General features: G+C 42.0%; 1 protein-coding gene across 2 annotated transcripts; it reads left to right on the forward strand.

Annotated features, from left to right (window-relative positions):
* The first annotated feature begins 79 nt into the window (after positions 1–79).
* Positions 80–25,573, forward strand: wdr4 (WD repeat domain 4). Of its 2 annotated transcripts, none has more exons than XM_034202052.1 (11): positions 80–372; positions 846–914; positions 1,475–1,621; positions 1,707–1,863; positions 10,421–10,533; positions 12,382–12,442; positions 12,911–13,024; positions 14,800–14,864; positions 21,232–21,418; positions 23,363–23,432; positions 25,237–25,573. In XM_034202052.1, the coding sequence occupies exons 1-11, from the start codon at positions 290–292 to the stop codon at positions 25,389–25,391; spliced, it is 1,221 nt and encodes a 406-aa protein (XP_034057943.1). In that variant the 5' UTR covers positions 80–289; the 3' UTR covers positions 25,392–25,573. The 2 variants fall into 2 exon arrangements, with proteins under 2 accessions (XP_034057943.1, XP_034057944.1); XM_034202053.1 differs by having other exon boundaries at positions 12,911–13,015.

Consider the following 25,573-nt stretch of genomic DNA (forward strand, 5'->3'; position numbering starts at 1 on the left):
TAACCCTATCTTTGTCCCACAGCAGCTCTCTTGTGTACATTCTGTACTTTTTGAAGGGGGCGTGTGTTGTGCTTAGCTGCTGACGTAATTAGCAAGCGACAAATTACGGCTGTCGCGTGGGCTCTACCCGTTCTTATTATACATCCATGGCTCTACCGGATCTGCAGCTCTGCCCGATCTGCCCGATCTGCCGTGCGCAATTTTGTACAAGTTTGTATCTTGTACTTTTTCACAATTACGTCACATCCATTCGCTAGTGCTCCGGTCGCCTGACACACACTCCGCAGCCATGCCTGCTGTCGGTTTCTGTGGAGAGTGGTTTATTTTCACCTGCGACAAGAAACTTGTAGCAATTCACACCAAACAAGCCAGGTTTGAACTTCGTTTCCTCCGTCATGTATTTCACATGTCATGCCTTTGTGTCACACGGCGGACAACTACCAGCTAGCACTGTTAGCTAGCTTGCAGTCTTTGGAAAGAAAGCATGGAGGATCATTTCAAGTTTTATTATTATTATTATTTAAATATATACAATTGCAAATACACTTGGAAACGTGAAGATGTTGTGGCACATTTTTAGTTTTGGCCTTCAGCAACAGATGATATGATTTATAATGTGTATAGTGATATATTTGTAGGGAGTTGCACGGGGTACAAAGAGTCACTCTAAAATGAACCTTCTGCAAAAGTGCTGAGAGTAGATTTATAGTATAAGTCCAGATGAGATAATAATGAATGTGTTTACAGCTGGCTACTAAATAAATGGTTAAAAATACATAAAAAGTCAGTGGCACAGGAAATGTTAAGAATATAACAACATTCGTTCATCTGTTACTCTATTGCAGAGAGTCCTTTGTGTTTGACTGCAGCACCGCTGAGAAGAAGCCCAACAATACAAAGGATGTCAGTAACGGGTAAGCACAATGTTCTGGTTGTTGTTTTATTAATAATATGATTATTGGCATTTTCTTATATTGAAACAACAATCAAAAATCAACATGTTCTTCACACTTAGGCCTACATACACACGCCTCAAACTTGCACTAGTATTAAATGGCATACATAAAATGAAGTTTGGTCCGTTTTTTTTGTCTGTTTGAAGTGCTTTGGATATATTTAAATTGCACAAAAGCCATTTCTCAATTCAAATGTTCCCCTCCTCGACTCCCCTCCTCTCCTCCTATCCTCGTGTCTTAGTCCCGCCCACAGGAGATGGGAGCGGAGGAGTCGAGGAGGGGGAACCGAGGAGAGAGGAGGGGAAGCAGCAGGCGTGTATATCATATAAATGATTATATATCATACACTGTATATATAAATGGACGTAGTGTCTGTGACGTCACCCATAGGTTTCTGCAGAGTTGCTGAGAAGCCCTTAGATATAATTATATATATATATATATATATCTGAAAGTTTCACAGATTTTATTAGAAAATATACATTATAACAGCTGTTACTTGTCTCCTCTGTTCTCAGTGATGGCGGTGCCTCAGAGGAAACAGGAAGTGACAAAGTCCTTGCCTTTGCTGTTTCTCCTTCCGGAAAGCTGGTGGCGCTGACTGATGATTCCAAGAGACTGGTCCTGTTTCACTGTGAGCCTTCATGGCAGTGTATCAGCATCAGGTACCACTTCAGTCCAAGCAGCTTCATATACTGTATAGAGGACCATGCGAGGTGTGTTAATAGTAGCTATGTGTTTGTTGCACAGGTGGGTGGTGAGGAGGTGCACCTCCCTGATGTTCAACCAGGCAGAGGACCAGCTCCTGGCCACCGACAAATCAGGAGATGTGTACTCCTTCTCAGTGGGGGAGCCGCAGAGAGAGGGCGAGCTCAAGATGGGCCACCTGTCCATGTTGCTAGCCATGGTAAGGAGCACTCACACTGGGCTAAGACTAGCCTGCAGAACCTGAACAAATATGTTAAACCATGTCTAAAGTATTCATTCGGTAGTATCTCATTAAGTATTATGAGAAAGAGGTTGACAGACCTGTGCACTTCTGTCCACTCCCTGATGCATTAAGATATCCAACAGTACACTGTAATTGAATCACTGAACGTGTGTAGTTGGGCCATTCATTTAATTTCTAATTATTATTACTCATATGCAGTTTTTAAAAATATGTATTTAGTTGGAATCAAAACAATAAGAGGGAAATAATTACAATAGCTTGATCTTACATCACAGAGATTTCCGAAGGCTGAACTACACTTTGACTCTCTCCGGCATGTTCAACTTTACCTTTGCTTTTCTAGCCTTTACCTGTCTGTATTCACTTCAGATGTGAGAACTTCTATTGTCACAGAAATGTAAGACTTCTAATAAGATTACTTTTTTTATATATGTTTTTAACACATTACAAAAAAAACACAACATACAGGTCACCAGAGGCAAAACCGCACATCAATATGTCCTCGGCAATTAGTCCTGTGCACCGTCCCTCAAAACGGGTTCACAACAAATCTGTGTCGATTCATTCTCAGAAGAGGCTTGTAGATACATGTACGAAACATGAGCAAGTAAATCCCATATAGGAAATCGGAAAGAAGTAACAGATTCGTTGTACCAGAACATTCTCCATGGATTTTACAACAACCCTCTTGATGTGTAAAACCCATTTGGACCAGTAATTGTCAAATGTATCACAACAGAGTCTTAAAGAGCCTGTGACACGAGTTTCCCCCATCATCCAAACCCATCAATTTGAGTAAATCCTCTTGAAAATCGTTACTGAACTGATTTTGGATATTTGTACTTTGATAACCATTAATCTGCCCTTCAATGTTGACCATATTCTGGATCTGCTCTGGGATTCTTCAAGTCACGCCAAATGATGTGTGACGTCATTGCGGGCACAGCGCTCCAGCTGCACCGTTCAGGATCCCAGCATCTGCATGTAAACGCACGATGGCGCACACAGCAGCAAGCTCAGACAGCGATGACAGTTTAATTTTGAACGTGTCTGAGAGCTCATGAGGCTGAAGGATCGGTTTATGTTGTATCTGTTAGAAGTTTAGGAATTAGGTGCGTCAATATGGGCGATCATACGGTCATGTAGCCAGTGGTGGACTGGGACTAAAAATCATCCCGGGACTCTCGACCGGCCCACTTCGGTACCGCTAGTAAATTGTCAACGGGGGGAGTGGGGGATGTGCTAGTGACTTATCCGACCGGCCCACTTCGGTACCGGCCCATCGGGATTCGTCCCGATGGCCAGTCCGCCACTGCACCCAGCCCAGCCCACGTAAACTGTCAACGGGGGGAGCCTCGCTGCGGGGAAACGGTGGACCTAGTGTCCCGATCGGAGTGGGAATAATAATAATAATAATAATCCGTGCATTTTATCCATTAATTTCCCCAACATTGTGGTAAAAAAACCACACGTTTAATCCATGTTGGTGTACTACAACTACAAAAAGCATCGGTTTGTTTTCTCATCAGGAAATGCAGACCGGCTCAAACAAACGATTTTTAAATCATCAACTTCACCACGATCATTTATGTTTATGTTCGCCGAATTGACATGAAAGCACTGACAAATATGAATATACTGTAGTCAACTTCATTAAAACGTTATTAACGTGCCTAAACTCAGTAATTCACCATTTCTACGCATGACAACACACTTTGTCCGTGTTTGGCTCTCTCGCCCATGCTCTCGCCGCACAGTGAAGCGTTCCCTCATTGACGTCACTTCCGGCTTCCCCCAAAACTTCAAAATGAGTCGAAGGAATTTCCCCACGATGTTCGAAATTATTGATATTTATCGGAACGGTATCGCACCTTCTTTTTTAAACTGACGGTTCGAGATGACTAGTAGCCCAATATTTCATTGCACAACAGTTGTTGGGAGGCTGTCACAGGCTCTTTAAAGAAAAAGTAAGTTTTTCCATATGAAACATGTCATTTACAATGTTTCACCATTCTCCCTTAGTTGGAGGTTCTTTCACAGTTATTTTAAGAAATGGCTTTTTCATTAGCTATCAGTAATGTTTTAAGAAGATACTTGTCCCGAACATTTAATTCAACTGGTATTAATAATATAATTTATTTAGGTTATTATCGATAGCCAATAATATTGGATTACTTGACTCTTCCAGAATATGTGGAAGTGATCAGCCATAATATTACTACAATGCCTCCAGCACTGTCCCTGTCACTACCTGATCTGTACCGGAAACCCGATCGGTTCTGTGCATGTGTGCAAATATTGATTTACTGCGTTATTGAGAAGGTGCCAACGTTTTTTTAAATGCTTTTGAACAACTGTTTCAACAACAACATCTAAAATATAATATCGAACTGAGGGCATTATAGAGAAAGAAAAACTAATCATTTAAAAATAATATATAACATTTATTTGTTTAGGAAAGATTTTGAGATCACTTTATCTTATCTTTAGCAATACATTGATAAAATATGTTAAAGCGGACCTATCATGCTATATTTGAAACATATATTGTAGGACCATACCTATATAAAACATGTCTGTGAAGTTACCCTTTTTCAAAATACCAAACAGATCATACATTTTAGCCATGCCTCATTTCGCTCCATTTGCTCTTTTCCAGCCCTGTTTTTGCAGGGGCTGATTCTGCTTTTGTGGCAGACTACAGCGCCACTTACAGGCCTGGCATATGTACTACAGCGTCTCCAGCGCTTTCGAGCGGTCTCTCATTCCCCTGATAGGTGGAGAGTTGCCCATATAGGCGGTGCACCCCTTTTCTGACGTCAGAAAAATAAAAATAATAATCAGATCCGTTGCAGCCCCGTTTTTAGAGATTTGGGTATGGAGGAAAAGAGAGAGGGTTGTGTTTTCTGACACTTGGTGAGTTCCCTGACACACCGGGGACACATATTCATGTATAAAAGATGTACAAAAGTGCATTTTGCATGATAGGTCCCCTTTAAGTGTGAATTTTTATAACACTGACAAAATCCAGTGGTCCACTTACTTTTAATTTTTTTAATTATCTTAACTTCAAATAAGTACAGTGGTAAAGTAACTGAGTATATGTAATCAAGTAATGTATCCAAGTACTTTTTCGATATATTTGTACTTGATTTTTTTCATTTTATTGCTTCTCTATACTTTCACTCAACTTCATTTTCTAGGCAAATATTTTACTTTTTACTTTAAAGGGGACCTTTCATGCAAAATGTACTTTTTGATGTCTTTTATACATTAATAGGTGTGTCAGGAGACTCCCAAAGTGTCAGAAAACAAAACCCTCTCTCTTTTCCTCCGTACCCAAATCTCTAAAAACGGAGGCACAACGGAGCTACAACGGAGCTGATCCAGATTTGCTGCCGATATGACGTCATATCGGAAATGTGGGCTGGCTTTACACCCACGGCACTATCGGAAACGTCGCTATCAGATTCAATACCCAACGTAATATGGTCTTTGTTTATATTAGCAAGCATCGCTAACACTCAGAGCTAACCTGTACTGGAGAGAATGGGTGTTTCTCAATGTCGAGTAAAGCTGCTCTAGAGCCACTATTTCAAGCATACTACGTCATCGAGTGCCGCCGAAGGACTGTTCCAATGTCCAGCATACTTGGAATTCTACCGAGCCCGGCGTACTTCGTAGCGAGAGATTTTGAGGCTGCACATGTGTAGACTCCGGTCTTAAAATCCCCACAATGCTTTGCGCACGGACCAATTTCCCCAAATCTGTGGTGGAAAATGTAAGGCGGGGCCTCTCATATGACGCACACCTGCACACTTGCTCGCCTGTTCCACTCTTCGTTTTCCGAATGCCAGGAAGTATTCTTGCCTCGCTTCTGAAGCAAGTGACTCGGAAGAGATGTGCTACCAAGCAAGCGTTTGATTGAGAAACAACCAATATGTGTAAAGAAGCAGGAAATAAAAAAAGGAACTCGCCTTGTGGTAATCCTGCAAGAGAGAAAAAGCATTTGAGCTCCATACTGTTTCAGAAATAATCCTTGATGTGGTTTGGAACATGATATGGCGTTTAATCACAGCAGCATTTAGCTTTATCTCTGGTAGAATTCTGAGCAGGCACAAGCTCCCCCTCCTCTTTTTTATTTTCTTTTCAAGCTAAGGACCCCGAACCTTCAGTTTTCTAATGGCGCGTTTCCACTGCAGGCCTCGCTCGGCCTCGCTCGGCCTCGCTCGGTTTGGTTAGGCCTTATTAGGCCCGGCTCACTTTAATGCTGCGTTTCCATTACAGTTTAGGAACTGGGGCAGTTACTATAGTAACGCAGTGTAGGCGGAGCCGTGACGTCATCTTCAATGAGAGCCCCAGAAAAACAACACAGCCGTTAGCTCTTAGCACTCGGAGCTCACAGCTCTTCATATCTGTTCAGAAACTTGACAAAAGTTAAACAAGTACAAACAACAGACTGCCTGTGTCATGGCGAATACAGTCGCTGGTTTATTTATGTCTGTATAGGCCGTTGTTGTGAGTGTGGACGGTCGGAGCATATATAACGTTAGCTTAGCCGATCTCCATTCAGAAAACACGCATTTTAAAAGGGTTTTTCGCCTGCTGTCTGTCTGCAGACTTGTCAAAGCATTAATTCATGGTTTTTACTAACCGGTATCAGTATGTTGTTACTTCGGCATCATTTTGAAACGTGTATTACAATTAATTCACGGTCAAATATGTTCATCTTGTTGTAGTTGTAGCCCCCTTGCCAGAGATTCTCTCTCTAGTTTAGCATACTCAGCCCGACTCAGCCTGGTTGTTCCTGGCCCTAGAACCACGATTTAGTCGGGCCAGAAAAAAGGTGAAAAAGTAGCCCCGGGCCAAAACTAGGCCAAGTGGAAACGCAACCAAAAACGGGCTCGGCACGCTTAAAGCGAGCTACCCGCTGCAGTGGAAACGCGCCATAACAGGGCTTGAATAGAGGGATATGAGGGATCTCTAAAATGCATGATCTGTTTGGTATTTTGAGCAAAACACATCATAGACATGTTTTTTATATATTTTTATTAGGGCTGTCAAGTTAACGCGTTAAAAAAAATTAACGCCACTAATTATTTTAACGCGATTAACGCATGTGTATTTTTTTTCCTCGGCCGCCCCGTAGTTTCAGAGCGCATCAAGTTTAAAATACCATCTACAAGCTGATGCTGACAGCCCCGCTCCTGCTGTCCGCTTGAGGCAGACCACACTTCCACGCTCACCGGCAGGCACCGACTGGCTATTGGGAGGACCGGGAGGGTGTGTATGTGTGGCCCGAGCGAGCGAGAGAGAGACCTTACGTGCATTGTTGTTGTTAGCATCTGGTGCTAGCTAGCTGCGCTAACAGATATAAGGAGCTGTTTAAATGAAAACAGAGGAGCGACATTTCGCCACAACTGCGCCGAGCACTTGACTTTATGCAGGAAGCCAGACAGTGGGACATTGTACAAAAAGTCAGCACACTCAGCACGGATAGTGCGCAACATGATTGCAGCGTCCAGGCAGCTCCCGTTCAAGCATATGCCTTGAGTTGCACATAGCTCCAACGATCCATCACACACACACACACACACACACACACACACACACACACACACACACACACACACACACACACACACACACACACACACACACACACACACACACACACACACACACACACACACACACGAGAGAGGTTCCAGGTTGAATTGAGGCGAATATTTGTAATGTTCAGAGGTTGTTGTGTTTAATAACATTTGCATAAAGCATATTTGTCCACTCATATGTTGATAAGAGTATTAAAAACTTGAAAAATATTCCTCTAAGGTACATTTAGAACAGATCAAAAATGTGCGATTAATCGCGATTAACTATGGACAATCATGCGATTAATCGCGATTAAATATTTTAATCGACTGACAGCCCTAATTTTTATATATCTGAGACCCATAATATATGCCTAAAAATAGCATAATAGGAGACCTTTAACATTCAAAGTTACGAGTTACTTTGCACATTTAAAAGACCTGATATGGTATATTGCAGTACTGTACGAGTTACTAAATAGTATTTGTAGTATCAACATTTGGTCCACGTTGACAAACTACAATACTTAAATGCTTCTACATTTATAAAAACAGGATAATACATTTACCATAAATATTTCTGTGAAAATGTCCATTCTGCATAGAGTACTTCCACTAAGTAAAAGGATCTGATTAATTCTTGCAACGGTGAATAAATATAGTATACCTTGGTATTAGGGTTGTCAAGTTAACGCGTTAATAACGTAAAAAAAAAATTAACGACACTAATTATTTTAACGCATGTGTATCTTTTTCCTCTGCCGCCCGTAGTTTCAGAGCGCATCGAGTTTAATGCCCCGGCCACACGAGGACGAAAACGGTCATTTGCGTTACTGTTTAGTGTCATATAGACTGTTCGGCCACACGAGGACGACCGAATACGGCACTAAACGACTGCGGAAACGATAACGGGTCCCAAGGTGGATAGAACGGCATACGCAACGCTCTGGGGGGTCCAACGGCTCCGTGTGTACGCCCTATACCAGGCCTATTCAAATGGCGGCCCGCGGGCCAGATGCGGCCCAGAACCAACTCCTGAGTGGCCCAGCCTCCCGTGGCCAAATTCCTACACTAGTACATACCATGAACTCAACACTTCGCGTTGCATAGAAACCACCAAACCACAACGCAGCACGTTTTTTGAAAGTGCATCTAGTGGTGCTAGTAACGGTGGTCCTATGATAGCAACTCTAAAACATGTCTCTCTCAACTCTGAAGCGTAAACAGAGACAAAACGGTCATTGATCTTGTGGAGCAGATGCATTGACAGTTAAGAAAGGTCTGGACCTTTTCGCGACCGACTTGAGTACGTGTCGGATGCTGCATTTTCCGACGCTCCACCTACACATCACATCCCCGGCACAAATCACGGATGTGATGACAGAGTTCATTGCGAGGTTGAAAGAGAACTTTGCCGGTCGATTGGATGGACTTGCTCTCCCCACAGAGGCGATGGACGCTGGACTGTTGCAATATAGGGGGGCGTATCAACCAGAGCAAAGGAAGTGGTCCCCTGCATCGACGAGGGGAAATTTATACTGGAACTTATTGACATGCATTCATCCGTAACCATGGCACAAGAGCAGCGCACTAACGGGCCAGCGAAGTTTTGGAGTGATGTCAAAAAACAGCAGTTCCCTTCATTCAGAAAGTAGCGATCAGTCCATGTAAACATTTATAAAAAAAACACATACTTTTAAAAGACTTAAAATTGTCAAAACTCAAGAAATGGTGTTTCTCAAGGATGGTACAGTGGTGGTATGAATAAGGCTTTCTGTCAAACACCTTGATAGCTCTCTTGTACAGCTGTTCTATGGGTTTCAGGTTTGTGGCACAAGCAAACGACCAGTTTGTCAAACAGTATTCAATGTGGGATGCAAGTTGAATTTAATGGTTCTTAAAAGTCAAGTTCGAGTCCAGTATGACTCCAAGATACTTGAAGTGGGGACTAGTTCTATTTCTGCTCCGTTTAAAAGCACATTGGATCCTTTGATTTTGAAACCTTTATCTAAATGTTTGGTGATTAGTTTTGACACCCATTTCTCAGCTATCTTAGAGACACAGGGGAGGATGCTGATTGGTCTATAATTGGACATTATTGCCTTATCCCCAGATTTAAAGATCGGTGTTACCGTGGCCACCTTCCAGGATGATGGAACTGGCATAACACCGTAAAAAAAAATGTGGCGCTGTTCTGAGTTTGTTCTAATCTGTCAAAATGACGGACTGCTTTCAGATTTTTCTGTCATTGATAAAAAAAATCCGTCGGACGGAAAATATTCGGTTAACGCGACCTCTGGTTCATAGTTGAATTACTTTAACAATTACTTTATTTAAGCTATGCAAGCATTTAACCAGCTTTTCTTTGATAATAAATGACAAAATTAGCTCCATATTTTAGACATTCTTTATCAAAACAAGAGAGAAAGTATTTATTTAGTATTTAGGACCAATTGAAGTCTTCTATTTTATAGCTCATCAAACCAAAGATAACATAATTTTATTTAAATCCCAGAAAAGTGCCGTAAATTGCTTCAACATACTTCAGTAGCATCATGGGTAGTAGTGGTGTATTGGCACATGCGTAGAACCGATCGGGTTTCCGGTACGGATCAAGATGAACCTTCTAGCTATTATAATGATAATATTATTATATTGATGTTTATCTGCTGGAACTACCTTGATATCTTTTGAGAGACTGCAGCAACCCTGGCTCACTCTAAAGAAACTGATTTATTCCGTCTGTCCCCTCAAGTCCTGTCTTCTCACTGTCAGAATAGTGAAAACATGAAACACAAGCTGTCAGTTACTTTGTTTATTCTGTCCCTTGTTGCACTCATGACACACTGATCAACTTATAAATACACTATTGTCATGAATTAGTGTCTTCCGAGGCTGAGTGTCCTTCTGGCTTTCAGAGCATGTCGCCGGACGACAAGTTCATCATCACAGCCGACCGCGACGAGAAGATCAGAGTGAGCCATCTGAGGTCTCCGTATAACATCCAGTCTTTCTGCCTGGGACATCAACAGTGAGTAATAACTATAATAATGCAAACATTATAGTCCTCACCCGAGAGGAAAAGTGTTAAAGGTCACCTATTATGCAAAATCCACTTTTTCATGTCTTTTATACATCACCATGTGTCCCGTCCCCTCTGTGTAAAGAGATTCTGAAAGTTTCAGGAAAAAAGATTCTCTCTCTTTTTGTCCTGATCCATTTCTATAAATACCCGTCTGAGTTAAACTACTGGCTTATTGGTTATGAACAAGACTTCACTTTAAAATAGGGAACATGTTCTTAGATATACATACCTAATTGTGAGTTATTTAGACACAATTAACACTTATAGTTTAATGTCTTGTTACATAAGAATAGATCATATTTGTTAAGTGTTATTATGGGAGAATTACTATTCTTGTGGTACTACTGCCTTATTAGGCCCATATTGAGCAGCGCATATTAAGACCCAAACTCATGTACAACAACTTCCTTACATGCAATAAATAAGCACTAATTAGAGGGTTATTGAGCAAAAACTCTCAACTAATGGCCTATTACTTGTAGAATAAGGCATTAATAAGTGTTTTATAATGACTAATAAAGAGCCAATATACTGCTAATATGCATGTTAAAGGTGGGGTAGGTAAGTTTGAGAAACCGGCTCGAGATACACTTTGTGTTATATTCCATGGAATGCTCTTAACATCCCGATAGCAATGAATATCTTAAGTGCTTTGACAAAAAATCCATAAAACAATGTCATCTGTGGAAGCCGTAGTACTGTAAAAAGCACGACCAATCATTTTAGGCTAAAGTAACTGGATGGCCTACCTGTCTGTCAGCTTTCCATCTGTGCACAAACTTATCTCGTGCCCTCATTGGTCATGTGCGCGTTCGTGTGTGTTGGGGGAGGGGCTCTGTAAGGAAGTGGCAGATTTTCTCCGGTTGTGTATTTTCAAATTCTAGCGCACTCAAGCTGGTTTCTCCAAAAATCAAAGTAGGCGGAGCTTAAAGGTTCAAGAGGACCAAATGTAGAGCAGGTCCACCCGGATAAGTGTGCAACATTTCTAACGGACTTACAGTGCGACTATGTACATTTTTCCAAAAAATATTTACATATAAGTGGCGCTAGCAAGCATGTTGGACAATTTGAACCCATCACATTTTTCACCGGTCCTGGCGTCGGTGCAAAATTATACAACTTTTGAAAGTCCTAAAGCCCTCAAAATAGGGTTCTAAGAACGGGAATAATAATAATATGTAGGATAACAATAGGTTCCTCGCACTTCATGCTCGGGCCCTAATAATATAGGATATGTATATTTCAGTTATTCGGTTAAGCGTTTTTTTGGGGGGTCGAATATTCAAATATACATTTGCTTTCAAATTCCAATCCCTAATTGGGAGTGGCACCTTATTTTCATCCAAAGTAACAGACCCAGAATCAGCACTTTAGAAACAAGGCTGAAACAGAGGGGTTTATGGGATGCTACAATGGGTGATCTGTTTGGTATTTCGAACCAAACACTTCAGAGACATGTTTTGTATATATGAGACCTATAATAAAGTTATGAAAAACAGTATAATAGGACCTATTTAAGGTCAAAAGCAAGAATGAAAAAGCGAGTTGTTGTTCTTGTTAAAGCTGGGAGGGAGAAGCCCCAGGTCTGGAGCTTAGTCCTGATGGGCTGCAGTCGGGAAGCAGACCTGAGGGTAGCGGTGTCTGGTTGTAGGAGGTCGCAGAAGTAGGGGGGCGAGGTTGTTGATGGCTTTGTCAGTAATGAGATATATTAAGAAGTCAATCCGGTATTTAATTGGCAACAGGAACTTTTGTAAAGGTGGATTTATTTTTTGGATTTGTCCTGCTTCCTGTCAGGTTTGTCAGCGCTCTGCTGGTGCCACCAGGTCACCCGCACTGGCTGCTGTCTGGATCAGGGGTATGTCTGCCTTTCACATGTGCACACACACACACACGTGCACACACAGACACGTGCACACACACACGTGCAGTCGTGCACACACACACACACACACACACACGTACACACGCACGCACACACACACAGGCCACTTAGCACTGTCATTAATGATTTAATGTTCTCTATTCTAGTCTAAAGTCAATAAAGATTGGTTGGAGAATGTTCTTGGATTTTCACCTACTAGATGAATTGTATCTACTAACTGGAGCCTTTCTTGTCCCACATCCTATATTCTCATGTTTGTAAAGATATGTCAGTCCCTCCGACTGTCATTTAAACAGTCGAAGTTTATAAATGAAAACAAGCAATTTGGTATTTCACTACCTGGAGGATGTACCTCACATGGCTGACAGTATGATATGAGAGCTGAGGCAGAGGGTCCATCAGGGTCCTTACAGAGAGACACTGTGTGTTTGTGTTTGTCAGGACGGGACCATGAAGCTGTGGGACTACGAGTCGGGCCGTAAGCTGCAGAGCTGGGACCTTAAAGAGCATGAAGAGACATCAAGCTCTGAGGCAGACAAGCAGAAGGTAACCACGGTAACCACAGCATGTTTTACCATAACACATTAAGGCTACAGCGTGACCTGATGTCTTTGGTTATACTTTGACTTTTTATCTGGTGCCACAGTGAGGGTTTCGTTCCCTAATAATCTAGGGGTAAAAGGAAAGTATCAACATATCAAATAACCGGGAGAAAAAAAGAGGAAACTGATTTGTGAAACCAAAAGATAATGTTTTAATAAATCAAAACGGAGGACTCACTAGCCAATTTACAAACAAACTAAAGACAAATAAGAACAACTTTCTTACAAAGGAAAGTGACAACAGTAAACAATGTAAAAAGTTACACTGGTGAACATCTCCTAATACTTAACAAAACACTAGTCCCTCTGGACTGGTACTGGTACCTCTACCATGCTGCCCTTAAGCGAGGCACCGGACAACGCCAACATTTCTGGTTTTGACAGAAAAGTCTTGAAATCTATTTGATGGATTACTGTTACAATTGATACACACAACAGTGTTTCCTCCTCAGGACAATATAATGACCTTGGGCATTTCTTTTTGAAATTATTCTCCGAATTCTGACTTTTGGTCTGAGAGCTTTATTGGCTTAAATCCTAGAAAAAAAGTCAGAATTCTTAGAAACTACAACAAAAAAATCCCTTTTGGTCAGATCTCAAAACATTTTTCGAATATGGCCCTTATCCTCATCTTTAGTTTAGGCATTTAGCTCAAACTCATTATTAAAGAAATAGGAAAACGGACAAGATGTTTGTGTTTGCAGTCCGCTTGTAGTGGTTATTATTGACCAGTCACATTAATCTGGCTTTGTTTGCATGCAGCTAAACAGTCTGTAACGAGAGCAAAAGAGCCACACTGGCCACAATTCAACCTCTGTAGCGTGTAGTTTGGTTAGGAGTGATCACTTCCTGGTCAGCAAAAGGAGTAGCAAGGAAAAACATGAAAACATGCATTTGGCTTACGAGTGTTCTACTAGGATTAAAATATGTGTCTTGCTCTGGTCAGTATGCTCTGATCAAAACAAATACATATGCTGGTTCAGGTTTCATTTCATAAAAGCTGAGAATTGTCTGATGAAATAGTTTTGTGTGACCTCAACTCCAAAGTGATTTAAATGGTTAATAACTTTTCTAAACTTGAACATATCCATGTGCTATCTGGATCCAGGGCCAAGCTGCAGACATGTGTGAGAAGTAAAAGTGTTAATGTACAAACACACGTTGTCTCTAGGGCTCCGTCCCACACATTGTAATGAAGAGGATAACTCTGGAATCCTGATCCAAATGTCTTTAAATTACCGCTTGGAGTCTAGGATGAACTAAGAAGATTAATTGGCTAAAATGCCCCATTAGTTTCCAGGTGATGATCAGGGTTTGGAGTCCTTGGAAAAACGTTTTGATTGGTTGTTTTCAAAGTATGAAACGGTTTGAAGCTGCTTGACATTTTTATTATCAACCCTATTGTTTTTTGTGACCAACTTTTTCTTGTTTTCTTGTTGCCCTCACAGAGGGACTTATATACACAGATACACATTATATACACAATAATACAAAAAGAAAAAGGAAAAACAAAGTAAATATTTTGTATTGATTTTATAGTGAAATAATTTGAATGTGATGAAAAAGGGAAAGAATAATTGGATGATATGCTATCTACTGTATATACATATGCAATTTCAAGTGGTCCTCAAAATCTTTACCAGGGCACTCTACCTGAATAAATGATGTTTCAGCTGCTGCTCTTACTAATAAATAACAAGTTCACATTTCTCTTTTTTTATTTCCCAGAAGCCAACTGTGTGCCGCATCAGCTGCTCTCCTGATGCTCGGCATGTAGCCGTGCAGTGTGAGAGGTGAGTGTGTGAATCAGTCGTAGAGTAACGTGTTTAAAAGTCCCCACCATTCAATGTATTCAAGCTTTGTCATATTGTATCAACAGCTGCTGCCTTTAGCTCTCCTTCTAGAAAATATTTCTTACATAATGAATATATACACATGCAGCTCTTAAGCGTTTAAACAACAACAGTATTTCATGTTCAGCAGTAAGGCAAGGCAAGTTTATTTATATAGCACCTTTCAGCACCAGGCAATTCAAGGTGCTTTACAAAAATGAAAGACATTCAGACAAAGGCATTTAAAAACAGTAAAAGATAATAAAAGAAACATTAAAAGTGGAAGACGTTAAGAAAATGGCATTTAAAATCAGTCATTAAAAAGAAAAGCTAATAAAATAAACATTAAAAGATAGAAGTTACAGTGCAGTCTAAGATATGAATAGTTCAATTCTTTCGGTTCTTGATTTTTAATTTATTCACAGAACCTCCCTTTGGAAATCCGAACATTTCCGTCCTGATTGTTAATTTAGACTGATTGTTTTCACCATGTTATGCTCGCATGACATCCACAATCGGACCCTCAGGAGGGTGTACAGCCCCCTACTCTGCTTTGCGTTCCATAACAAAGTCTTTAAGTGTTACCTGAACACCCCGTGTTACCTAAACACTATTTTTCACCCGTCGGTGCTGAGATACTTGTTCCTCAGTACAACTCACCTAAAAACTGATCGTAAACCCTGGCTACGATGGATATCCCAAATATCCTACTTTCGAGCAGTCCCTCTCATAAATGTCATGGAGAAATTAATACGTTTAAATGTAAAACATTAAAAGAAAAAATACATGGATAAAAGTTACAGTGCAGTCTAAGATATGAATAGTTCAATTAAAAGCAGCGACAAAAAGAAAAGTCTTCAGCCTGGATTTAAAAGTAGTCAGAGTTGTAGCGGACCTGCAGGTTTCTCGGAGTTTGTTCCAGATATTTGGAGCATAATAACTGAACGCTGCTTTACCATGTTTAGTTCTGACTCTGGGGACAGAAAGCTGACCAGTCCCTGAAGACCTGAGAGATCTGGATGGTTCATAATTTAGCAGGTCAGAAATGTAATTTGGGCCTAAACCATTCAGTGCTTTATAAACCAGCAGCAGTATTTTGAAATCTATTCTTTGACACAAAGGAAGCCAGTGTAAAGACTTCAGAACAGGAGTGATGTGATCCACTTTCTTAGTGTTAGTGAGGACTCGAGCAGCGGCGTTCTGAATCAGCTGCAGCTTCCTAATAGATTTTTTAGTGAGACCTGTGAAGACACCATTACAGTAGTCCAGTCTACTGAAGATAAAAGCATGGACAAGTTTTTCCAAATCCTGCTGTGACATTAGTCTTTTAATCCTAGATATGTTCTTTAGGTGATAGTAGGCTGATTTAGTAACAGTTTTAATGTGACTGTTGAAACTCAGGTCAGAGTCCATGACTACACCTAGATTTCTGGCTTTATCTGTTGTTTTGAACATTGCACACTGAAGCTCAGCGCTAACTTTTATACGTTCTGCCTTGGCTCCAAAAACCATTACCTCAGTTTTATCTTTGTTTAATTGGAGAAAGTTCTGACACATCCAGTCATTGATGTGTTCAATGCACTTACTCAGTGTTTGAATTAGAGCATAGTCTCCTGGTGAAATGGTAATGTAAATTTGTGTGTCATCTGCATAGCTATGGTAACTTATTTTGTTGTTCTTCATTATCTGAGCCAGTGGTAGCATGTAGATGTTAAAGAGAAGAGGCCCCAAGATGGAGCCTTGAGGAACCCCACATGTCATATTTGTCAACTCAGATGTGTATTTACCTATAGAAACAAAGTTGTTTCTGTCCTTTAAGTAGGATCCAAACCAATTCAGAACTGTTTCCGAAAGTCCCACCCAGTTTTCCAGTCGGTCTAGTAATATGTTGTGGTCAACAGTGTCAAACGCAGCACTGAGATCTAATAATACTAACACTGAAGTTCTGCCACTGTCTGTGTTTAAGTGTATGTCATTAAATACCTTTACAAGAGCAGTCTCAGTGCTGTGGTTTGGACGAAAGCCTGACTGGAACACATCGAAACAGTTATTTAAATGCAAGAAATTACTCAACTGTTGAAAAACAACTTTTCCAATGATTTTACCTAGAAATGGGAGGTTTGATATGGGCCTGTAATTGTTCATTACTGAAGCATCTAGATTATTCTTTTTTAAGAGCGGTTTAATGACTGCAGTTTTCAGGGCCTGTGGAAAAATACCTGAGTGAAGAGATTTGTTTACTATATGAAGTAGATCTGAGGCCATGCAACGAAAAACATCTTTGAAAAATCCTGTTGGAATAATATCAAGGCAGCAGGAGGAGGATTTCAGAAGTTGAATAATGTCCTCTAGGTTTTTATCATTAATCTGATGGAATTGTGTCATGATGTCTGAATTGATGTTAAGTGGAGATAGGGACAACACATTTGCTGTTCCTGATGCAGAGGCACTGACTGCTTGTCTGATTTTCTGAATGTTGTCAGTGAAAAAGGAGGCAAAATCATTGCACGCCCTGGTGGATAGAAATTCAGAGGCTACTGACACTGGGGGGTTTGTTAGTCTGTCGACGGTAGCAAACAAGGCACGTGCGTTGTTTTTGGTAATGATGTCAGAGAAGAACGATTGTCGTGCGTTTTTCAATTCCAAATTATAAAGGCCAAGTCTCTCTTTATAGATTTCAAAGTGAACCTGGAGTTTTGTTTTTCGCCACCTGCGTTCAGCTTTTCGACATTCTCTTTTTTCTGTTTTCACGCTCATGGCCTTTCTCCATGGAGATATTTTCTTGCCAGACACTTCCTTTACCTTAGTTGGAGCAATGGCATCTATAACATTTTGAATTTTTTAATTAAAAATGATCTACTAGCTCATTTACTGAGATGTTGGCAGGGGCAAGTGTGGAAGAGAAATTCTGAGTAAACATTTCCCTAGTATTTTCAGTTAAATATCGCTTTGTGGTTACCTCTTTTTGAACATTTTTGTGAACAGAAATAGAGCTCTCAAAGAAAACACAGGAATGGTCAGAGAGTGCAACATCAGTCACCACAACCTTAGAGATATTCAGACCCTTTGAGATAATTAAGTCCAGAGTGTGCCCCTTATTGTGCGTGGGCTCCGTCACATGCTGAGTCAGTCCATAGCTATCAAGAACACAAAACAGTTCTTTAGCCCCTCTGTCCTGGGGGTTGTCAACATGGATGTTAAAATCACCAACAATGACTAGACGGTCAAAGTCAATACACACTATAGACAGCAGTTCAGTAAAGTCATCAAAAAAGCTTGCACAGTATTTGGGTGGTCTATAGATATTTAGGAACAGAGCTCGAGAGGAGCATTTCAGCCGAAGGGCCACATATTCAAAAGAATCAAAGTTTCCATACGATGTCTTCCTGCATTGAAGGGAATCATTGAACAGAATAGCAACTCCACCCCCTTTCTTATGCATTCTTTCCTGACTCATAAAACTAAAGTTGGGAGGGGTTGATTCGATAAGAACAGCTGCACTGTTATTTTGTTCAATCCAAGTTTCTGTTAAAAACATAAAATCGAGATTGTGCTCAGTGATAAAATCATTGATTAAAAATGTTTTTCCTGCCAAAGACCTGACATTTAATAAAGCTAGTTTAAGTTTGTTAAACACACTATCAGTCATGTTTTTTGTAACAAGCTGTGGCTTACATGGAATCACTGCTAAATTAGATACACTCACACAAACGTTTGAGCGCTTCCTGTTTCTATGATTCACCGCTCTTAATCTATTACCTATCAACACAGATATCGGCAAAGCTACTGGCAGGCAGGGCCCCGACATGTCCTGGAAAGAGTTGAGAGTGCCATACGCTCTTGAGCCTGGACCCATCACATATCAGTAAGAGTTTGTTGTGTTTTGTACACACACATCCTTATCAGGCTTCGGAGACTGCAGATGCCCCCTCGAAGGGAGGGGAGGTGGTCGACGTAGGCACGGTGATGGAGACGGGCGAGATGGTGCGGGGGTAGAGGACATGCTGCCAGGGGGGGGAGGTGGTTGACGTAGGCGCGGTGATGAGTATCCTCAAAGGCGTTGACAGGGGGGGGGGGGGGGGGTGTGACGGGCAGTGGAGACTCCTCCATTTGTCTCATAGGTCTCCCATAATCAGAACATTCCTCAGGCGGGTGCAGTGATAATTCTTCAGGGTTTTCTGCGTGATGTGTTGTGTCTTTCTCCTGTTTTGATTCCTCTTGCCGCTTGTCCTTGGCAGAGGGAACAGATTGATGACGCAGGCAGTTGAATATGTTAGAGATAAACAATTTCACTCCTGACTTGTTCAGGCAAACTCCATTTGCCTTGAAAAGATGTCTGCGATCCCAGAAAAAGTTAAAGTTGTCAATAAAATGAACAGAATGGTCAGTACAGGCCGTTGAAAGCCAGGTGTTCAGTGCAAACAATCTGCTGAATCTCTCCACTCCTCTTCTGACTGGCGGTAGAGGGCCACTGATGAACACCTCCGCATTTAGAGAGCTGACAGTTTCCAACAAACATTTAAAGTGTTCTTTCAGCACTTCTGACTGTTGTTTCACAACATCATTTGTTCCAATGTGCAGTACCACATTCTTCACAGTCGGATGTTCAGCCCCAATATGCAGGATCTTCTCAGCCAAGTCAGAGACCACATCCTTGGGAAAACAGAGTACTTTGGTGTTGTTCTTATTACACAGACCTTTTACATCTCTTACAGCAGAGTCACCCACAATCAGAGTTTCAGGCCCAGTCGTTAGCTTTCCCTCTAGCCTTTTACTTTTAGAGTAGCTATTGGTCCTTACCCTGCTGCGTGAAGAGGACAGGTTATCCAGGTCATCAGATCTCCGGTTCTCGGTCAGCGGAGCGTATCTGTTCTGGATTGGCACACTTGGTGGTTTAGGAGGATTGTTTGTAATTCTCCCTTTAGCAGCTGTCCACTGCTGTTTCCTAGTATGAATAGGGGTTGAAGAGGCGCTCTTCCTGGGTGATAACAATGCAGGCCAGCCGGTCGCATCACAGATTTCGGAGCTCTGGGCTCTGCCTGTTATCCGTCCTCCCAAATCCCATGGAAGTGATTTACTCTTAGGCTTTGCACCCAGAGAGTTCCAGGGAGGACTACCACTTGTAGATTTATTACCCGGTACACAGCCCTCCTGTTCCTTGGAATCCTTGTAGCTGCTAACTAGCTGTGAGTTAGCATACCCTTCTCCATTATTTTGCAACACTGGTAAAGTCGTGTCATTCCCACGACATAGTCCATTCACTTCCACGTTAACTTCCAACCGTTGCATTTTCATTTCCAACACAGCCATCTTCTGTATAAGTTTCTGGAAGTCATCTGTAGAGAACGGAGGCATTTTGCTACCAACTAGCTTAAGCTAAATAGCAGTAGCCTACCAGGCTTTAGCTGTTGCTAGGCCACGCTATTGTAAGACTGACGTCGTCGTAAAAATGTTGAAATATGGCTGAAACCCTCCGTCTATTTACGAAGATGAACTGTCCCAGTGATAAGTTAATGTCCAGGAGCCGCTGCTCGAAGTTTTCAGAGAATAAGAATAGGAAAATCAGCATAAGAAGTAAGCACAGGCAAGAGCAAGCAGAAAAGCGTCTGCACTGTAAGAAAGATAAGCAGGCAAGTGGCAAAAGGACATCTCTTTAATGTAATGCTGCTTTTAAAACCAGGAAACGCTATACTAATATGTAATATTGCATTATCTAGATTGGAAGAAGGGATATATTGTCACTCTCCACATTTCAGTGGTGAAACTGACCACCTGATCCAGTCACCACTGGACACCATCAAATCTTCTGATAAGACCGTAAAGGAGTCAGATGAATGTAGCCGAGTCTAGAGTAAAACTGAACAAAATCCCACTGTTTAAGGTATTTGAGAGAATTTACAGAATTTGTATTTTAACTTTTGAATATCTGTGACCACAGGATGAAATCTGATGTAGAAGTGGATATTTTTCTAAAGGATTAAGGGAACATGTTGTCAGTTCCTGCTCCTAGCATCCTTGTTTCTCAGCGTGTTTTTTTGAAAAATGTTTAGGTCCCAAACCTTTTTAGAGTTCCTGCGAACAGAAAGCTGCTTTTAACTTTGACATGCCATCCCACCTCGGCTGGCTTAAATGTATTTTTGCTTCTGATCTTTAAATGTATATTTGGAACTAAAGAGGTGCAAGGTCACTGGGGCTGTGTCGTATACACTGTACATGTAGGTGACACTCAGAGTAGGTCAGAGAGAAGAGGAGCACAAAGTGAAGCCACATATCAGCGTTTCTCTGACAGATAGAACAGTGCTCAGCTCATTGTTTCCTGTGTCCTCAGAGCATCCACAGTTCACTTCTTCACTGTGGACCAGGATGGTGAAGAGAAGCTTGTGCCTCACAGAAGGCTCTCCCTGCCCCACTGCCCCCTGGACATGACCTTTGACCCGGAAGGTCAGCTATGGGTGCTGATGGACTCAGGTGATGCACCACTCCAGATATACACCCACAGACGAGACTCCTGGGAGGTACAGTGTGATACATTCACTTATTTGTAGATTTATCAGAAGCTAAAGAGCATTTGAGAGGTTAAAATGCTTAGTTTCTACATTATATTGAGTTCTAATGATAAGGTGGCTTAGATTTGGATGCACAGCCTGTGAGATATGCACTGAGACTGCTGGGTAGCATCAATATAAAAATGAGCCCCATGAACTGAGTTTTAAACATCAGCATATCCGCTCATAGTCCGGTGATTACCTGCTAACGGAAACTCTGCTACACAACTCTTATTATTATTATTATTGAAACATGACCAGTAAGTTTCAAATTTGTCCGGTAAAATACATTCTGTCCGGACATTTGACCCTGACACACACACACACACACAGACAGTGTTAGAGAGGGAGGCACACAGTGTTAGAGAGGGAGTTACAGTGTTTGAGAGGGAGGTACAGTGTTAGAGAGGGAGGTACACACACACAGTGTTAGAGAGGGAGGTACACACACACACAGTGTTAGAGAGGGAGGTACACACAGTGTTAGAGAGGGAGGTACACACACACACAGTGTTAGAGAGGGAGGTACACACACACACAGTGTTAGAGAGGGAGGTACACACACACACAGTGTTAGAGAGGGAGGTACACACAGTGTTAGAGAGGGAGGTACACACACACACAGTGTTAGAGAGGGAGGTACACACACACACAGTGTTAGAGAGGGAGGTACACACACACACAGTGTTAGAGAGGGAGGTACACACAGTGTTAGAGAGGGAGGTACACACACACAGTGTTAGAGAGGGAGGTACACACACACAGTGTTAGAGAGGGAGGTACACACAGTGTTAGAGAGGGAGGTACACACACACAGTGTTAGAGAGGGAGGTACACACACACAGTGTTAGAGAGGGAGGTACACACACACACAGTGTTAGAGAGGGAGGTACACACAGTGTTAGAGAGGGAGGTACACACACACACAGTGTTAGAGAGGGAGGTACACACACACAGTGTTAGAGAGGGAGGTACACACAGTGTTAGAGAGGGAGGTACACACACACACAGTGTTAGAGAGGGAGGTACACACACACACAGTGTTAGAGAGGGAGGTACAGTGTTAGAGAGGGAGGTACACACACACAGTGTTAGAGAGGGAGGTACACACAGTGTTAGAGAGGGAGGTACACACACACACAGTGTTAGAGAGGGAGGTACACACACACAGTGTTAGAGAGGGAGGTACACAGTGTTAGAGAGGGAGGTACACACACACACAGTGTTAGAGAGGGAGGTACACACACACACACAGTGTTAGAGAGGGAGGTACAGTGTTAGAGAGGGAGGTACACACACACAGTGTTAGAGAGGGAGGTACACACAGTGTTAGAGAGGGAGGTACACACACACACAGTGTTAGAGAGGGAGGTACACACAGTGTTAGAGAGGGAGGTACACACACACACAGTGTTAGAGAGGGAGGTACACAGTGTTAGAGAGGGAGGTACACACAGTGTTAGAGAGGGAGGTACACACACACACACACAGTGTTAGAGAGGGAGTTACACACAGTGTTAGAGAGGGAGGTACACACACACACACACAGTGTTAGAGAGGGAGGTACACACACACAGTGTTAGAGAGGGAGGTACACACACACACACAGTGTTAGAGAGGGAGGTACACACACACAGTGTTAGAGAGGGAGGTACACACACACAGTGTTAGAGAGGGAGGTACACACACACAGTGTTAGAGAGGGAGGTACACACACACAGTGTTAGAGAGGGAGGTACACACACACAGTGTTAGAGAGGGAGGTACACACACACACAGTGTTAGAGAGGGAGGTACACACACACAGTGTTAGAGAGGGAGGTACACACACAGTGTTAGAGAGGGAGGTACACACAGTGTTAGAGAGGGAGGTACACATGCCTGACTGTGCCCCCCCCCCCCCGTTCTGTGCAGTGTGATGCTGAGAGCCCCAAGCTGATCAGAGTGACTGAGGCCTTCAAACCGCACTGGGAGACACTGGAGGGTGAGTCAACACACACACACACACACACACACTTCCATGTGGCCCTATGGCCTCTGTCTGTGTTTCTCCTGTGCCCTCTCATTCTCACACCCTCTTGACAGGAATAACCTGCAGTGTCACATGACCTCCAACATGTTGTGCTGCTGACATAGGCTACATTCCGCAGTGCTGTGCACTCCAAGATGGTCTTCTGCATACCCCTGTTGTAACCAGTAGTTATTTCAGTTACTGTTCCCTTTCTATCATCTTGAACCAGTCTGGCCAAACTCTGACCTCTGGCATCAACAGGGCATTTTCGCCCAGAGAACGGCCGCTCACTGGATATTTCCCGTTTTTCAGACCATTCTCTGTAAACTCTAGAGATGGTTGTGAAAATCCCAGTAGATCAGCAGTTTCTGAAATATGCCACGTTCAAAGTCACTTAAATCACCTTTCTTCTCGTTCTGATGTTTTATTTGAACTTCACCAGGTCCTCTTGACCATGCCTAAATGCTTTGAGTTGCTGCCATGTGATTGGCTAAGATATTTGTGTTCACTAGCGGTTGAACAGGCAAACCTAATAAAGTGGCCAGTGAGTGTATATTACGTTAATTTTGTGCAGAAGTGAATCAGAATCAGCTTTATTGGCAACCAAGCTTACACGTACAAGGAATTAGCTTTTGTGTATAATGGTGCACACGTGAACACAGTAAGAAAAGAAAAACAGAAGTTCAGCTGGTTAAAATAAGATGCATGACATAAAAAGTTGTAAATAAAATGGATAAAAGAATAAGACCGGACATAAATATTAATAATACAAATTAAAAATAATAACGATCGTAAGAAATAAGTTTGCTGCATTAATACTACTGCAACAAGTACATTTATTTACACATAGTTACTATTAACTCTAATAAGTTATTAAGTAAGTATGTAAGGGAGTAAATGGACTCTTTACCACCCCCCTCTGGAAATGTTATAAACAATGTTTTGTTGTATTAATAATACAGTATTCCTCATTCAAATGACAAAAACATATGACCAGCAAAGGGCCCCTGGCTTTAACTCTCTCTCTCTCTGGGTGATGAGGCGGGCCGTTCTTACGCTCTGGGCTTCAACCACAGCTGTGTCATAGAGGAGGTGAGGCCCATCCACCCCAAATAAAGCAGGTTAAAATAATTAAATTGCATACATGTTCTTTTAGTAAACACTGCAAACGAGTCCCACAGACACAAAGGTTAAAGGTCAGCGTATAATAATGTTAAAATGTGCTAAATATATACACTGCAAAAAAAGAGGAGTAAAAGTAGCTCACGACTTGTTTTATTTTTTTAAAGTAGCTCTCATCCTAAAAAAGTTTGGAGACCCCTGGCCTAACCAAACCGAGCGAGGCCTGCAGTGGAAACGCGCCATTAGAAATGACCATAAAACAATGTGTTCTTCAGACGGTCAGTCTGACCCTGCCAGGGACAGGATTGGCAGCGTCTTGTAGTATAATGTTGATTATGGATTAGGAGTGGTTCAGTATGAGGGACGGGGGAGGGATCTTCAGGGTTGGTTGGGCAGAAGCTGGGCCCTGGTGGTGTCTCCGCAAATGTCTTTGTTAATCCTCCGGCCGTAGCCAATACATCTTCAGAGTCTGTCTGACATCAACTCAAGCTCTCCTGTGTTCTCTCCTTGTGTTCTTGCTCCAACAATTTCTCCACAGTCCTCACCTCTATTTATTTTATTTATGTTCATATTGTTCTCTTCTAATGACGGTTTAAAGTATTCATCTCTTTTTCTTGTCACAACCACGTCCTCCTGCTCTTCTCTTCGTCAACAGCCTCCTTAAGGACTGACAGCCGCTTCGAGCACCTGTACAAGGTGAACTTCGACAACGTGGCGGCGTACCTGCAGAAGAAGCAGCAGAGACTGGAAGAGCAGCTGAAGAGGGGAAGGACACAGAAGGCCAACAGCAACAAGAAAGCCAGAAAATAAAAGTTGTAACAAAGTGATCTTCCTGAATGGACACAGGGACATTTATTTTTGATGTTTTGAATGATTGATATGAGTTGAATGTGTGCATTTGATTAAGCACTTGAGAGCGTGTGCTTCACCACATGGCAGTTTGGCTTACATTTCTGGCTGATTTTTAAATAAACGTTGCAGCAATCATCAAA

Source organism: Gymnodraco acuticeps, unplaced genomic scaffold (genome assembly GCF_902827175.1).
Source record: "Gymnodraco acuticeps unplaced genomic scaffold, fGymAcu1.1, whole genome shotgun sequence".
Lineage (NCBI taxonomy): Eukaryota > Metazoa > Chordata > Actinopteri > Perciformes > Bathydraconidae > Gymnodraco > Gymnodraco acuticeps.

Excerpts from the sequence above, each read along its gene's own strand:
- wdr4 (XM_034202052.1), top strand. The coding sequence starts at position 290 with ATGCCTGCTGTCGGTTTCTGTGGAGAGTGGTTTATTTTCACCTGCGAC. Across the intron at positions 10,534-12,381 it reads TTCTGCCTGGGACATCAACA|GTTTGTCAGCGCTCTGCTGG; the intron begins GTGAGTAATAAC and ends GCTTCCTGTCAG. Across the intron at positions 23,433-25,236 it reads GCACTGGGAGACACTGGAGG|CCTCCTTAAGGACTGACAGC; the intron begins GTGAGTCAACAC and ends CTTCGTCAACAG.